This window comes from Eupeodes corollae, chromosome 1, assembly GCF_945859685.1.
Source record: "Eupeodes corollae chromosome 1, idEupCoro1.1, whole genome shotgun sequence".
NCBI classification, from domain to species: Eukaryota; Metazoa; Arthropoda; class Insecta; order Diptera; family Syrphidae; genus Eupeodes; species Eupeodes corollae.
The window spans coordinates 142,983,748-142,999,330 of NC_079147.1; the positions used below are offsets into that span (position 1 = coordinate 142,983,748).

Sequence of the window (15,583 nt, forward strand, 5' to 3'; positions counted from 1 at the left end):
TTTCTGTAAATTATGTGGGTGGTATGGCACTTGTATTTACACTGTACATTTCCTATACAAATTGTATATATTCGTCCTTCCTTCCTTTCGTTCGTTGGTTCTGACCTGATTTCTCATTTATTATTCATGTAATCATCAAATTATAACTTCAAGTGAAGTCGAAGTCACTTTATATACCGATGATGGTGATGATGCATTATAAGGACATTCAGTACGATGTGTCCTCTTTTTTTTATTTCATTGCATAAGAAATACAAATTGTTCGCTCGTTATGTTAAACAAAAAACTGTGTATTTTACCCATTTTGTAACGTCTGTAAGGTTTCTTGTTCGTTTCTTTGATAAAGTCATACGGAATAAAAAAAATCTTGAATAATAATAATGGCCGATCCCGACCAACCTACTATATGGCGACGACGACAAGGCGACACTTGGTGGAAAAGTCCTTTGTGAACATCAAATGAAGTGCTTATGATTTAACATTTAAACAATGTGCGATATACACGTTAGTGAGAGCTGTATAGTTGATTTCTTTAAGAGAGCTTACTTTTGTAGATAGATAAAGATATTATAACAAATTCTCTTCAATCTTAATTCAAATCAATTTGAGGATTTGCCATTTAGATGATATTGTTACGGAAAAAAGGTTTTAAATCAGAATCAGTTTGGATAATACCACACACCGGACAACAGGACAGCTCATGAGTTAAGACAGTGTACTGGGATAAAGTGCTCTGTTCTGATTCATTGGCAAACACTCCCTCAAAATTACAATTCAACAGTCCAACTCATATTTTTAGTAGTGAGCATAGTTTCTTACGTTAATTTCATTACGAAAAAACGCCTAATAATAGGCAACGATGATATGTCCAGAAACAGGCAGCACCTAATAATATGCTACTAATTTATAGAATATCTAAAAATACGTGTTACCGACGGATCTGTTAGAATGAGCTGGAAATAAGATATTTAACCGTGGTTAAAAGAAGCTTAAATCATTCTCCATCCTTGTAAACATCTCCACACAAAAAATAATGTCAAAATATTGTTTCGTTGCGACGTAAAGGACGTACAAACAAGCAAACAAACAAACAAATTGAATCTATAACATACATAAGTCTAAGTACGATTCTAATATTTTGGCTGGGGCCTCAATAACGTACTTGTGTCTTTTGGACAGAATGGAAAAAAAGTTTTTGAATTAAAAGGCTTTCATTCTCTTATTTAAAAATTTGCTACTTTTGAACACCGCCGCAAAGTCTTATGCCTATCACTATCTTTTCGATATTTTCATAAACAAGGCTCTTGTGGAAAAGCCAATTGCAATCCTTACCCGTACTTCTAGAAATGCTAAAAAATGTTTCGCTCTTGAGTTCAATTAAGAACGTACTGTTAAGTACAGGGATTTTTGTCTTAAGCCGCACAACACGAATGTGAAATGAATGGAAGAATGCTAAAAATGGCTTTAACATTTTATTAAATTGTTTAAAATGTTCGTTCCTTCACTAGGTTTTGAACATACAAAAACCTTGAAATTAATTATCTTGAAAATAATTTTGTTGTGAAATTGTAATCTTAGCAATTTAAGTTATGGAAACTTTTACGACATTTATTAAGGGTTATTGAAATTTAAATTACAAAAAATGTATTGTTTTTTCAAAAACTCCCCCAGTTTTGTCGGCAAATAAAAACAAAATCGATTATTTACTTAAAAATGATTGATTTATTTCTAAAGTTCCAAAAAAAAAAAAAATACTTGTCTATGTTTGTAGCTCAATATGCTAATTTAAAAACCTACCTACAGGATGTCGCAAAAAGTATCGAAACGATTTTGATATTTCATGAGGTATTTTTGAATGTGCCTTATAATGTCAATGAATGTTATTTAAAGCGTCGATGATGCTTAAAAGGTATTCCTAAGTTACCTTTCAAATTGGCAAATTCTAGATTTCATATGTCAAAAAACCTAAAACTTAAAAAAAAAACATACTAATTCCATTCCATGTTCTAAGCAAAACTCATCTTTTTGAAAAAAAAACTGCGTTATTTTTCTAGCTTCCTGTAAAACTAGACCTTTTCATATGTACATACATATCTAATTTCTTGGGAAATTTATTTTTAAAAATTTCGATTATTCATGCTTATGACACATTGTATATTATGAAACCCTGAATAAATCGCTTTTTAATAAAAAATAAAAGCTTATTTCTTCGTCCGACCAAAAAAAAAAAACAAAATACATTAGATCCCCTGTTCCGACACAAAGGCAATTTTAAATAAATTATTCAACTGTTTATCCTGCTGGAAACAATATAAAATTGATTATACCTACCAAGGACACAAACCAGTCAAGCTCCCTCCGTATCCCTTTGACACTTTAACAAGAAAAACATTTTAATAATTTTCAATCAGTGATGAAAAAAAAATAAAAAAAACACCTCCTCTCTGATTGATTAATCATCATCAACTTCAGCATCTGTCGATGTGAAATTTTATGTGTTTCCAAGAAAAAAAATCATCTCACACATTAAAGCAAATTGTCAACCTCCCTTTTTTGAAGTCGAAGAGGTTTGGGGTTCTCTACACCTCTCACCATACTCACCCAATCCACTCCTATTCTATACCTCAATCTTCTATCCATTCTTATAGCTGGAAGACTGAAGACTGATGTGCGAGGAAAAGTTTGCAAACTCGTCTCGGTCTCGCACTGTCTAAAAGAAGATTGATTGATTGATGCTGGCGAAGTTCCACAAAGTAACACACCACCCATTTCTCGCTCTTTCCCTGCACGATACCTTAATTTAACTTCAATAAAAAAAAAAGAACAAAACTTAATCCATCCAGGAAGCTTTGATAGCGTCACAGCTACCTTATAAAGGATAGTAGATAATTCTATATATACCCTACCCTACTCAAGTCGCCCGCCATGATAAGCAATTTCTATACATACACAAATAGATTACAATGGCGATGATCTAATTTTTTCCCTTACTGATGGTTTAAAGTAATTAAATTAATTGGTAACAAATCAGTGCCAGAATACAAATACCACCCTGTGTGAAAAGGTGACATTGAATTTTAAACTAAGTCAAAGTCTTTGAGTGAGGACTTAGATGTTTAGGTATACGGAACTGATTTTATGCAAATCAATGGTATTGGAGAATTTTATGTGAATATGTTAATAGAATTGAAATAATGTTAAAATCTGTCAACTATTTCTGCTCTTCTAAGTAAATATTTTGTCATTTAAAAACCATTTTTCAAATATTATTTTTAACGAGAATTTTATCCCTTCAACGTTACGCACTCTTTCTCCTTCTGGTGAATCTCAATATAAATTTGACAGCTAAACTGACATTTTGTTCTCGATTAATCATCAAGTTGACAGTTCTTTTTCTTAATAAACAAGAATTATTGTAGATTTGAATTTAGAATCTTTACGAAGTACTAACAAATTAAACAAAAAAAAATCAGTTAGCTATAAACCATGTTTGACAAATAAACAAACTTTAAAATCAAAAAGAACTGCTTAAAGCGTCCTTTTGGTACTTTTACTTTCAGACTCGAAATCAAAACGCCATAAATTTATCGACAAGTAATGACGCCAACAATACTATAGCACCCTTTTTCCGTCCTTAGTCTTCTCTTATTTTTACACCATTGCCTTCCTGTTATTCCTTTTTAACGGATGTTTTTTTAGACGTGTGGTAAAGTGGGCGCCGCGCGCCGCCGGCCGTAGCTTGCTCAAATAAATTCAAACCAGAGACAAAATTTTCGACCACTTTTTGCCTTATTACGCTACAAGCCCACGAACGAAATAATAAGCTCACCAAAAGATTCCTTCAATAAATTGATGCGTTCCGTTGACGAACCAATCTAAGCATAAATCAAGTGACAGCTGTCAAAAAGAACAACTCGGAAAAAAGTATTGCCAGATAGAAAAACACACATCTAAAAAATACACCCGTTAGGTTGCTTTGGATTGCCATAGTTTTCACAAGCCATCAGCCATAATAAGACTCAAAGAGGTTATAAATATTTATTACACCTAATCCTTTTCTCGCCCTCATATTCCATTCCAAAAAAAAAGAAAAGGAAAGTCTTCACCGCTACCGAAAAACACCGCCAAAGTGACGCTGACCTAACCATGTTTGAGTACTAATATTTTTTAATAAAGGCAATCCCTTTCCTTTAGTGTGTGTCTAACGGCTTTACATAATATCTCCTTGTATTCATTTTTGAAAATAGTTCGCTGCACCTGTGCAAACAACAAAGAGCATCTGTAGGCACACAAACACATCAAGACGGCCGGCGGCGCGGCGCCAAGGATTGTTTTTTTGATTTTGCTTTCATTCTGCGTTTGTTGGATTCAGTGTATTTATGGCATCTTAAGGTTGCATTTACACTTTATTTCAGCTTTAAACAATTTTTTCAAAAAATAATTTAACATAATAAGGCTAAATGTCATTTTCAAAGCTGTCATTATGACATTTGTGAAAGAGCCAAAAACTTAAAAAAAATCTGTTGAAGAAATGTCAAAGACAGACATTTAACAAAAATCGCAATTGCTGTGTCATTGGTTTTACTTGTCAGTGGAACTATTGTCAATGCAACTGTAAAATTTCCAAATAACTCAAAACTAGGAACAAGTTTGAAATTTAAATACTTTCGAATATTATCTCAAATCAGTAATCAATCAATTTTTTAACTCCGTAAAACATGACAGATTTCAAGCTGATATAAATTGATTTATTTTGCCAATGGAAAATCCAATTTTTTCAAAATAGTATCAGAGCAGACCTACGAGTATTTATCTTTAAAAAAAGTCACTTCCCATTTTCCATGTACATAATTCCCAAAGCAACAGCTTTTCAAAAATTCCAAGAACCTTCTCACGTTCCTAGTCATACACAATTCGAAATCGAATCTGGAGCAACAAACACAAAGATAAACTTACTTATAGTAAATATTCATTGATTCTTTTTCGTACACAAACAAAAAAATCAGGAAATTCCAATTAAATCCTTCTGGCTTCTTATACCTACTCGTGCTTACTTCCTTAAAAAAAAGGTAGGTAGGTAGTCGGAAAATAAAATCCAAGAAGCATTTCTACGGCTACCTAGACCTTCCTCGATGTATTCTGTAGGTACCCCCTACTTACTTATCGCGAACTTGGAAATGTCAGAATCTTCTCGATTTGTTGCTATTTAAATGGTCCTTGAAAACCATATCTCTGTTGTATGTATGTTGCGTGTGGACTTCACGTTTTTGAATTCAGCGAAAGGGTAAAATATGCATGGAAAAAAATATCGTTCCTAAAAAATACAGCAATATTGTAATCCTTTGTTTGTATTTGGAAACAAAAGAGGGTAGGAATTGAGAATCTGCATGTCTATAGATTCGGATTGGGTATTTAGAAAGGACATCTTCGACAACCGCAATTCTCGGTCTTGACACGTGCTACATTCAACATCGATAGATATTCCAATTCCAGATTTACTTCAGATCGCAAACGGATAACAAGTGCATTGAAAGTGTTTCCTTTATTTTGTTAAGAGCACATCAACATTTTTATTTCATAATTTCTTTAAAAATGAACTTGAATGGTACCCAAACAATGTGGAACTGGACACAATTTGCTTTGCTTCCAGGTTGCTTATAATATTTCATACCAACTTATTCTTTATGTCAGACTTTTGTATATATATTCTAATTATCAATAATGTTTTGTCTTTTTTTTCATTAGGTTTGGCATTGAACACCTCATCGCTGACAACCCGTCGGGATTCCTTTGACCGAAATACATCGGCATTTAGTCCTTCGATGGATTACAGTACGAGTTCAGTGGCAGCAACAGCAGTTTCTTCATCCGTAGCAGCGGCTGCTGCTGCTGCAGCTGTTGCAAGAAAATGGCCAGTGAGTGGCTATGGAAATTTAGGCTCTGTAGGCAATGCCTCGGCCAGTCCAATTGGAGCACCCATTACACCACCGCCTGAATCTTGCCTGGTTGCAAATCGGGCACCTGGTGCTGAGACCAAATATCGCAATCAAATCTTAGTTGGTATTGCAGGACAAAATATGTTTGGTTCGAATAGTTCTCTATTTTCAAAACACTTGGGCATTCCTGGAGCTACAGCTGTTGCTGCTGCGGCTGCCACTAATGCAGCAGCTGCTGCCAGACAATCGGCTGCTATGGCTGCTGCCACTGCAGCTGCTGGAGCTGCAGCCGCTGCCGCAGCAGGTGGTGTTAATGGTGAACGTCCACCAGGCCGATCAAGACTACTCGAAGACTTCCGCAACCAGCGCTATCCAAATCTTCAGTTGCGTGATCTAACAAATCATATCGTCGAGTTCTCCCAAGATCAACATGGATCCAGATTTATTCAACAAAAATTGGAACGTGCTACCGCTGCCGAAAAACAAATGGTTTTCAACGAAATTCTAGGTGCCGCTTATAGCCTTATGACAGATGTATTTGGCAATTATGTAATTCAGAAATTCTTTGAATTTGGCACTCCCGAACAAAAGAACACATTGGGTATGCAAGTTAAAGGACACGTTTTACCATTGGCATTGCAAATGTACGGTTGTCGAGTGATACAGAAGGCTTTGGAGAGCATAACACCGGAACAACAACAAGAAATCGTACGCGAGCTAGATGGTCATGTACTGAAATGTGTCAAAGATCAAAATGGCAATCATGTTGTCCAAAAGTGCATTGAATGTGTCGAACCAAGTGCGTTGCAGTTTATTATAAATGCTTTTAAGTCTCAGGTCTATTCATTAAGCACACATCCCTATGGTTGTCGGGTTATTCAGCGTATATTAGAACACTGTACAACAGAACAAACATCACCAATTTTGGAGGAGCTGCACGAGCATACGGAACAGCTAATACAGGATCAATATGGAAACTATGTTATTCAGCATGTCCTTGGTTTGTTTTTATTTTTTAAACTTAATTTAAAATGATTTCAACGAATTTTTGGAAATTTTTCTTTGCAGAACATGGAAAACCAGAAGACAAATCCATTCTCATCAACAGTGTACGTGGAAAAGTTTTGGTTCTATCACAGCATAAATTCGCTTCGAATGTCGTAGAAAAGTGTGTAACGCATGCAACACGCTCCGAGCGAACTGGACTCATTGATGAAGTTTGCACATTCAATGATAAGTAAGCAACAAATAAACTTTTGGTCAAACGAATATGTAATTAATTTATAAAATTTGTTTCACTCTAGCGCCCTCCATGTTATGATGAAGGACCAATATGCAAACTATGTTGTTCAAAAGATGATCGATGTCTCTGAACCGACACAGCTTAAAAAGCTAATGAACAAAATTCGCCCGCACATGGCTGCTTTGCGTAAATACACCTACGGCAAGCACATCAATGCCAAACTAGAGAAATTCTTCATGAAATCATCTAATCCCATACAACCGGCAACTGCAGTCGTCACAACATCCACAGCAGTTCCCTCAAATGCTATGATCACAGAAAATGGTATCACTGCTATAGCAGTTACAGCCAATTCCTCGGCTACACCATCATCGGTGTCATCTGTGATGTCCTCATCGGCTTCATCAACTCCATCTTCGGTATCAGTAGCTGTTGCTGGAGCTAACAATGGCAGTGGACTAGGACCAATTGGACCACCAACTATTGCCACAGCCAATGGTGTCATGTAAAAAAAGAACAACTAAATTAAGACACCCAACATTTTTTCTATTAGAATCTTATATACATAGATGTAATAATAAAAAAAAACACACACACACACACATATTTAAGGATTTTAAGGAAGCGCAAGGAGTATTTTTTTCTTTTTTCTTCTAATATTAATCATACACGACTATTAATCAATTCTCTTTGTTTATAATTTTATATTATTTTTGTTTAATTTAAAGATTATTTTTCATTTTTGTATGTAAATTATTTTTAAGTAAAAAATCATGTAGTGAAGAGAGATAAAAAAAAAAAAGGATATGTAAAAAAATATAAGAAGCAAACAACAACCATTACACACACTTTAACCATATAGGTATATATATATATAAAATAATTATGATTTTTTTGTTCTAATTAAATATTTTTATCAATATAACTTTTTATGTAAAACAATGTCTGACTATATAAACAAACAAAAAACTAGCTTTTAAGTTGTATCTTGTCTTGTAACTTAGTTTTTAATTATTTTAACTTTCAATTCATAGACTTTTTTGTGTACAATTATGTATTTTCATTTTTAATTTTTAACTTTTTTTTTGGTAATGCAAAAACAAAACCCAACAACAACATCTTTAACTATACATAACATTTATTATATAAAAGAAAAAAAAACAAAATATTTATCAAAAGAAAAGTGTTTTATTTTAATCTACATTTTAAGGATTCTATGAAACAAAACAAAAGAATATGTGTGTCGTCACCCTCGCCCTCTCTACGCTGCGTGCCTTGTGTGTTCTAAATTTCTTTTAAATTTAAAAAAAATAATTAAACAAATAAAAATTTTATAAAAAAAAGCGAACTTCACGTATTACGATGATGGCTACATAAATTTAGAAGAACGTCACACACTTAACATAATAATTCTTTTCATTTATTGTTTTAAGTGCATGCATGTAAGCTGTATAATTTTTAATTTTAATTTTTGTTTTAATAATTTAATTTAACAATATAAATTTCTTATTGGTAAAGAAACAAATTTTAAATATAAATGAAATTTTTATGTAAATTAGTGTAATTTTTGTATAGAAACAAAATAATATGAAAAACAAGAAACAAAACTGCCTTTTAAGAAATTAACAATAAATAAGCAAAACAATTTTTGTATAAAAAAAAGCAAATCCTGTAAACATTTTGTAAAAAAAAAAAACAAACAAACAAACAAAGAGAAATATGAATATGAAACGGAAGAGACGTCGTTTTTCAATCCCTTAAAGAATTTACTTCCGCAAAACGACTACTCCTATTTTCTTTTTTAATTTATATAAATCACGGTACATTTTAAAGGGCTCATATTTTATTTCATTAATTAAATGTATAAATGTTTTGTAAAATAAAAAAAAAAAAGAAAATAAAATCATTACTTTTGATTTGCTTGCTTTTAAAAAATAAACTGAAGTTAGATTGATTTGAACTTCTTTCCTGTAGATAAACAAAATATAAAAATTGATGTTTTTATTTTCGACTCAATTTTTATTATTTTATGTATAGCAAATATTTTTATTTGTTTAAATATTTGAATATAAACCAAGGTGTTTTTTTTTTCATTTTTAAAATAAAAATAACTTCCCCTTAAAAATGTAAATTTAACTTTGTAATTTCTATTTTGTAAATCAAACTGTATAAATAATTTATGTAAATTTTTGTACAGAAAAAAAACAACTACCAATCATCATTCATCCAAGCCTATTTATATATACAAATTAAACAAAAAAAAACAACAACAACAAACACGAATCGACGACGAGTGGTTTGGAGAAAAACTTAAAGCCATTAAGGGCTGAAAAATTTCAAGAGGGAAAATATTTAATAATTTGTATAAATAGTTATTTCAACCGAAAAAAAAATGTGAAATTTTAAGATTCATTCAATATTCTCAATCCCACAAAAAAATAATCCTTGCTTAGTGGTAATTTGTGTCTGCTTTTATAAATATCTCAGTTTTTGAAATCCTTAACATTAATCATCGATTATTATTGAGACATAGTCATCCTGTTAGTGTTCCAAGAATGGCTTCAGGGAAACAACTTGCAAATTATTATAACAATCTAAGCATTCTTTTTCGACAGATTATATAAGATGATTTCATCTTTAGTTATGTAACCGTTACATTAAAGCTTAACTTCCCAAAATTGTTACAATAAACTAAGAGCAAACATTCTTTTTCGAAAGATTATTTTAGATGATATCATCATTTTAATGTAACTATTATATGCAGACCCAATTTCGAAAAAATATATTGCTCTTAATTTGCTCTAAGTTCATATTGGAAGACAACTTGGTAACAGAGATCCTAACTTTAAATATGTTTCAAATAAAATTACCTTATTTTCTATTTGTCCTGGATATTTTTAATATCATAATTTGTTTTAACACAAAAACACAATCCTTGCCCTCAAAAGAAAATTTTCCCAAACCGCATGAGCCCAACTGTAATTGTCAAATAAAAAATTGTATTTATGTATTATTATATATATATATCTTGTTTATTTTATTTTTGTTAACTCTAGAACTAGATTTATAGATACAAAATAAAACACCACCATCATCGCATTACGCCTTCTTCTTCACCACAAAAACTTCTTATCATTCATTACGTTTAATTTTTTCCTTCCATCATAAAATTGTATAAAATATCAAAAAATAGAATATTTTTTCTTTCCTCGAAATAAAAGAACACAAAAGAAACGAATTTAGAAAACAAAAAATATTCTTTCAATTCAAAAATAAACCATAATTAAAAATTTAAACATTGTAAATTCCTGTAAAATTTTGTAAAAAAAACGTAACCGTTGTGATTACTTTCAACGATAACAACGCTATCTGTTGGATTTTTAATTATTTAAAAAAATATGAAATTGTAAATTCATCTCTACTGAGCCCTTTAATACCTATGACGGTTTTTGCGGAAGTAAATCTCTTCTTTTTTTATATTAAGAAAATAAATTGTTAATTTTACATAAGAAAATGAAAAAAAAGATCGAAAGTAAACTTAAAAAAAATAGTAGTTTGTAAATTAATTGAAAACTAATTCTTTTTAATTTTAAGTTTAATTTTTTCTTCGACAAGAAAAACATAATATGAATTTTCGTGTGTATTGTATTTTTTAATGTATTTGTCTAACTCTGTGTGTAACTTTTTGTGTATGGTTTTCCATTTATTTTTATTGCTTCTATCAAGCATGCACTGATAATGTAACGAGACGTGGATTTTCTTTTCAATATAACCTAGCTTATATATATATATATATGTATGTAGATTTATTTCTTTTTTTTATATATTAATTAAATAATAATATGTAATATGTAACTATTACATTTGTTATTCATATGTTTATTTTCTTCGAACTTAAATGGTTAATTCTTATTGTTTCTTTTATTTAAATGCAAAATTCAGCACATTTGTATTGAACCATAGTTATTCTGAACTTAAAAAATGCAAATAGTATATAGTTATGTATATCCTTTTTGCAAAACAAAAGCAGTTAGGAAGCATTGTATTTAAATGGTAAAACAAAAATTATTGAATGAAGAAAGAAAATGTGCTAAACAAGTTTATATAGATTCCTTTAATTATTACGACAACAACAAAAAACAAAAGAAAACAAAACAAACAATTTATAATAAAAAAATATATATTATATATCATTAAACGTTACTAAAAATTATACACACATACATTTATAAAAAATATATATAAACAATTACTCTATAGTGTAAAGTCTTATAAATAATTGTAATAAATGTAGATTAAAAACAAAACAAAACAAAAGTACTAAGATGAACCCTTTAATAATAGAAACAATTTTTTAAATGAAGAAAACAAAAAACGCTGATTTTTTATTTTAATGAACAACAAAAATGGCACTTGTTTTAAAACTAGTGGTGTCAATTTTTAAATTCATAAAATAATAGGAACAAAAACTGTTTCAAGAAAAAAAAAAACAAAAACAAAAAGAATTTAAATGCAGCATAGTTGCGCGTGTAGAATGAAATTTCAAAATTAAATATTTATATACCGTGTATTAATTGTAAATGTTTGTATTAAATATTTAAAAAAAAATATCTCTTGAAGATGAACTAACTAATTGAAACTAAACTTTGACTTTGTTTGTATAAAAAATAAAACTAAATTAGAACTTAAAAGGTATACCCAAGCCCAACATACCATTACTATGGCACGAATTAAAAATAAAAATAAAAATTTAAACAATTTCAAATTAATAAAACTAAAAGAAAAAAAAAAAGAAAAGATGCAAAAAAGAAATTAATATATTTAGAACACATTTACACGTTCAACACTCACAGACACAAAAAAGTTGCAATTAACTTTTGATCATCATTTATACATCCATTTTATAAATATCTCACAATATATACACATTTTTATACATAATTTTAATAATAATAATTTTTGAGTTTTTGTTTCCGTTTCCGTTTCTGTTGTTTTCCAATTTTTTTGTTTGCAATGAACGTTCATTCAATAATTAGGGAATTCAATAAGAAAAAAGAAATAAACAAATATTATTAATCAATCCTCAGGAGAACGAAACCGAGGTGACAAAATGCTTTTCTTATTTTTTTTGTTTTTTTAATTAATGATGATTTATTATTATAATTATTATTTCATTTTGAAATTTTGTTTAATAAGTTTTTTTTTAATACATGCGATTATAGATTTATATATTATTTTATATTTTATTATTATAATAATTATAAATTAAGTTTAAGTATGACAACTTTTACAATTATTTTTATTGTCAATTTATAATTACATACTATTATTAATTATTATATCTCTTCTATTATATTGTTTTTGAAAACTATCTCGTCTCCTAGTTTTATGATTTATATAAATTAATTAATTAAAAAAAGAATAACTATCAAACTGAAAATATAAATAAAATATAAGAAAACAAAAATAATTAATTTGAATAAAAACAATTTCAATTAAAATGTAGCAAAATTTAATGTTGTTTTATTTTTTTCTTATCATGATTTATTTTGTTCTTGTTTAATTTTTTAGCAACTCCAAATTATGTTATGTTTTGAATTTGTTTTTGAAAATCGTCTCATTTTATTTCGTTGCTTATCTTACGCGTTTGGGAATAAATATGTCAAAATTATTGTGGGGTCGATGTTGTTCAACATTTCAACAACGATAGAGAGACGAATTTACAATTTTAAAAGTTAAAAAATTCAAAAAACAGCGGCACAAGTTTAAGGGACATGTCACACGTAACTTTTGTAAGAAATGTGAACACCAAAGTTACAATAGGAAGTTTATGCAACACTGAGAAATAGACTATATTTCTGACAGACATCAGTTTCAAAAATGGGTTTCTTTGGAAAAGTATTTACATATAGGTTTTGAATTTCATTTCACTCGAAATAGAATCCACAAAACAAAAGTACTGGAAATAGTTCAGATCGAATTTGATAGAATTATAATCTTTCAGATTGACAGAATCTTATATGTGGACTTGACTTTTCGAACAATTCAATATAATCAAACAATTTATCGATTTCAATCGATTTTTCGAACCTAGCCTTAAAAGATTACCAAGTCATAGGCAAATTTAGACCTTAGAATTCTCCCCGTAACGTCAAAAGTAGAAATAAAAACAATTATTTTTTATTATTAAAATCATCAGCTTTGTAAGTTCGGGCTTTTGGTATAAAAGGCAGTAAAATTAGACATGCCTTACAAAATACTACTGCTCGATGATATTAAGACCTGTTTTTTGAAATTGATACGGAATTTGAATTTATAAAAAGAATAAAAATAATGAATTAATTAAATTTTATAAAAGTTGTCCACTTCAAAATACAAAAAAACTCGAGAATTTACAATTTCACCCTCACTACTCAATTCGATTTGCAATTAAAAAAACCATATCCAAGCGAGCTTAGCAAAAATTATGAATGATTTACCAGGCTATCATGCTTCGTAGCAGCTATTGTTTTGGTTTCAAATTGTCAAATCATCTCTTATTAATTTCTTCTTCCAATCTATTATTACATGTATTCTAGAGAATACATACATTTTTTGACGAATGAAGTCAAAAAGATGGATAAGACGTGGGCGTAATTTGTCTTATCTTTTTAATCTTGGATTCCAAAAAAAATATTCTTTGATTTATTATAATTTGATGATCCTACCAGGCGACCATGCTACATAGCAGGTGTTTCTTTTCTTTTCTACTATTGAACAGCAATGATGGATGCGCATGTTACTTTCTTTTAACCATACAACATACAACAACTGTGGGTTTAACCGCGCCCATTTCTCAATATCATTCTTTGTATTCTATTCATAAATTAATAATATAGGTGGGGAAACAGAACAGATTTTTTTTGTGGATTTGAACAAAAGGAGAATAGTAAAGCGTTTAAGGAAATGAAAAACAAAACAAAATAAATAAAGTGTACGACTGGGTCGCTCAAGCTGGCTTCTTCACAAAAGACTATTACTTATATTCAAAAATCTAACCACAAAAAAGTTTGTCTTTAAAAAAATGAATTCCATTTAATTAATTAAAAAAAAAAACGTTGATTACATTTTTTGGAGAATCGTTTGAAAGGTTTTTGTTTTTTAAATTAAAAATACTTTAAGTACTCAATTATTTAGAACTTATTAAAATACGTTCGATGAATCAGTAGTAGTAAGAAAAAAAAGGCTGGGATGCGACCCACACTGATAACTTCCCATCCCGTCTATCTATTTGTCCTGCTTAAAAGTTTGTCTATATGTACTCGTTTCAATTTTTACCAAATTTGCGTTCTATTTTTGATTTTATTTTTTTTTATGAAAAAACGGACTGTTGGATTTTTGTATAAAAATTACTGAATATTGAAAACAATATTTTCTCTGAAATAAAATAAGTTTGAAGCCAATATTTTTAATTTTTGAAAAGCTATTTGAGTCGAAAGTAAATTTTTACCAAGTTTTAGTATATTTTTTTTTTAGAGTTTTATTTTTTGTAAAAAAAACTGTGAATTAGATTTTTCTCAAAATATGTCCTAATGTTTGAAACAATATTCCTTATAAGAAAAAATTAATAACAAGCTATTATCTCAAAGTTTTTTTTAAAGATATTTGAGTCGAAAATCATTTTTACCAACTTTTATACATTTTTTTTTCGGTTTTTATTTTTGTGTAGAAAAACTGTCATTTCGATTTTTTCAAACTTTAACTGAATGTTGACAACAAGATTTTTTGAAAGATAAAAGTAAATTAAAGCCAATATCTCAAAGTTTTGAAAAGATTTTTGAGTCGAAAATCAATTTTTACCAACTTTTATACATTTTTTTTCGGTTTTTATTTTTGTGTAGAAAAACTGTCATTTCGATTTTTTTCAAACTTTAACTGAATGTTGACAACAAGATTTTTTTGAAAGATAAAAGTAAATTAAAGCCAATATCTCAAAGTTTTGAAAAGATATTTGAGTCAAAAATCATTTTTTACCAACTTTTATACATTTTTTTTTGGTTTTTTTATTTTTTGTAAAAAAACTGTCAATTCGATTTTTCTAAACATTTTTCAGAATATTGAAAACAATATTTCTTATAAAATAAAATAAGATTGAAGCCCAAATTTTAAGTTTTTGAAAAGATATTTGAATTGATATTCAATTTTTACGAACTTTAAGTAATGTTTTTTTTAGATTTTTATTTTTTATAAAAAAACTGTCAATTTTTTTATCAGATGTCAAAAATATTATTCTTCGTTTTAGAGACGAAATCATATTTCAGTCGTAAAATTTTAGAGGTGATAATTTTTTTTTTTCAGTTTTATTGATTTATAAAAAAACCTTGATTTTTTTTTTTTCAAAAAATAAACCTGTTTGGTATCACGT

At 29.2% G+C, this 15,583-nt stretch overlaps 1 protein-coding gene across 3 annotated transcripts in view; it reads left to right on the top strand.

The window, feature by feature from the left end:
• The window catches only part of LOC129953400 (maternal protein pumilio), a 582,858-nt gene extending 570,612 nt beyond the window's left edge, over positions 1-12,246 (top strand). For all 3 annotated transcript variants that reach the window (XM_056066582.1, XM_056066599.1, XM_056066592.1), the window contains 3 exons: positions 5,746-6,936; positions 7,005-7,173; positions 7,241-12,246. In XM_056066582.1, coding sequence (XP_055922557.1) covers positions 5,746-6,936; positions 7,005-7,173; positions 7,241-7,688 — 1,808 coding nt within the window. In that variant the 3' untranslated portion in view covers positions 7,689-12,246. The remainder of the gene's footprint in view (positions 1-5,745; positions 6,937-7,004; positions 7,174-7,240) is intronic.
• The last annotated feature ends 3,337 nt before the right edge of the window (positions 12,247-15,583 follow it).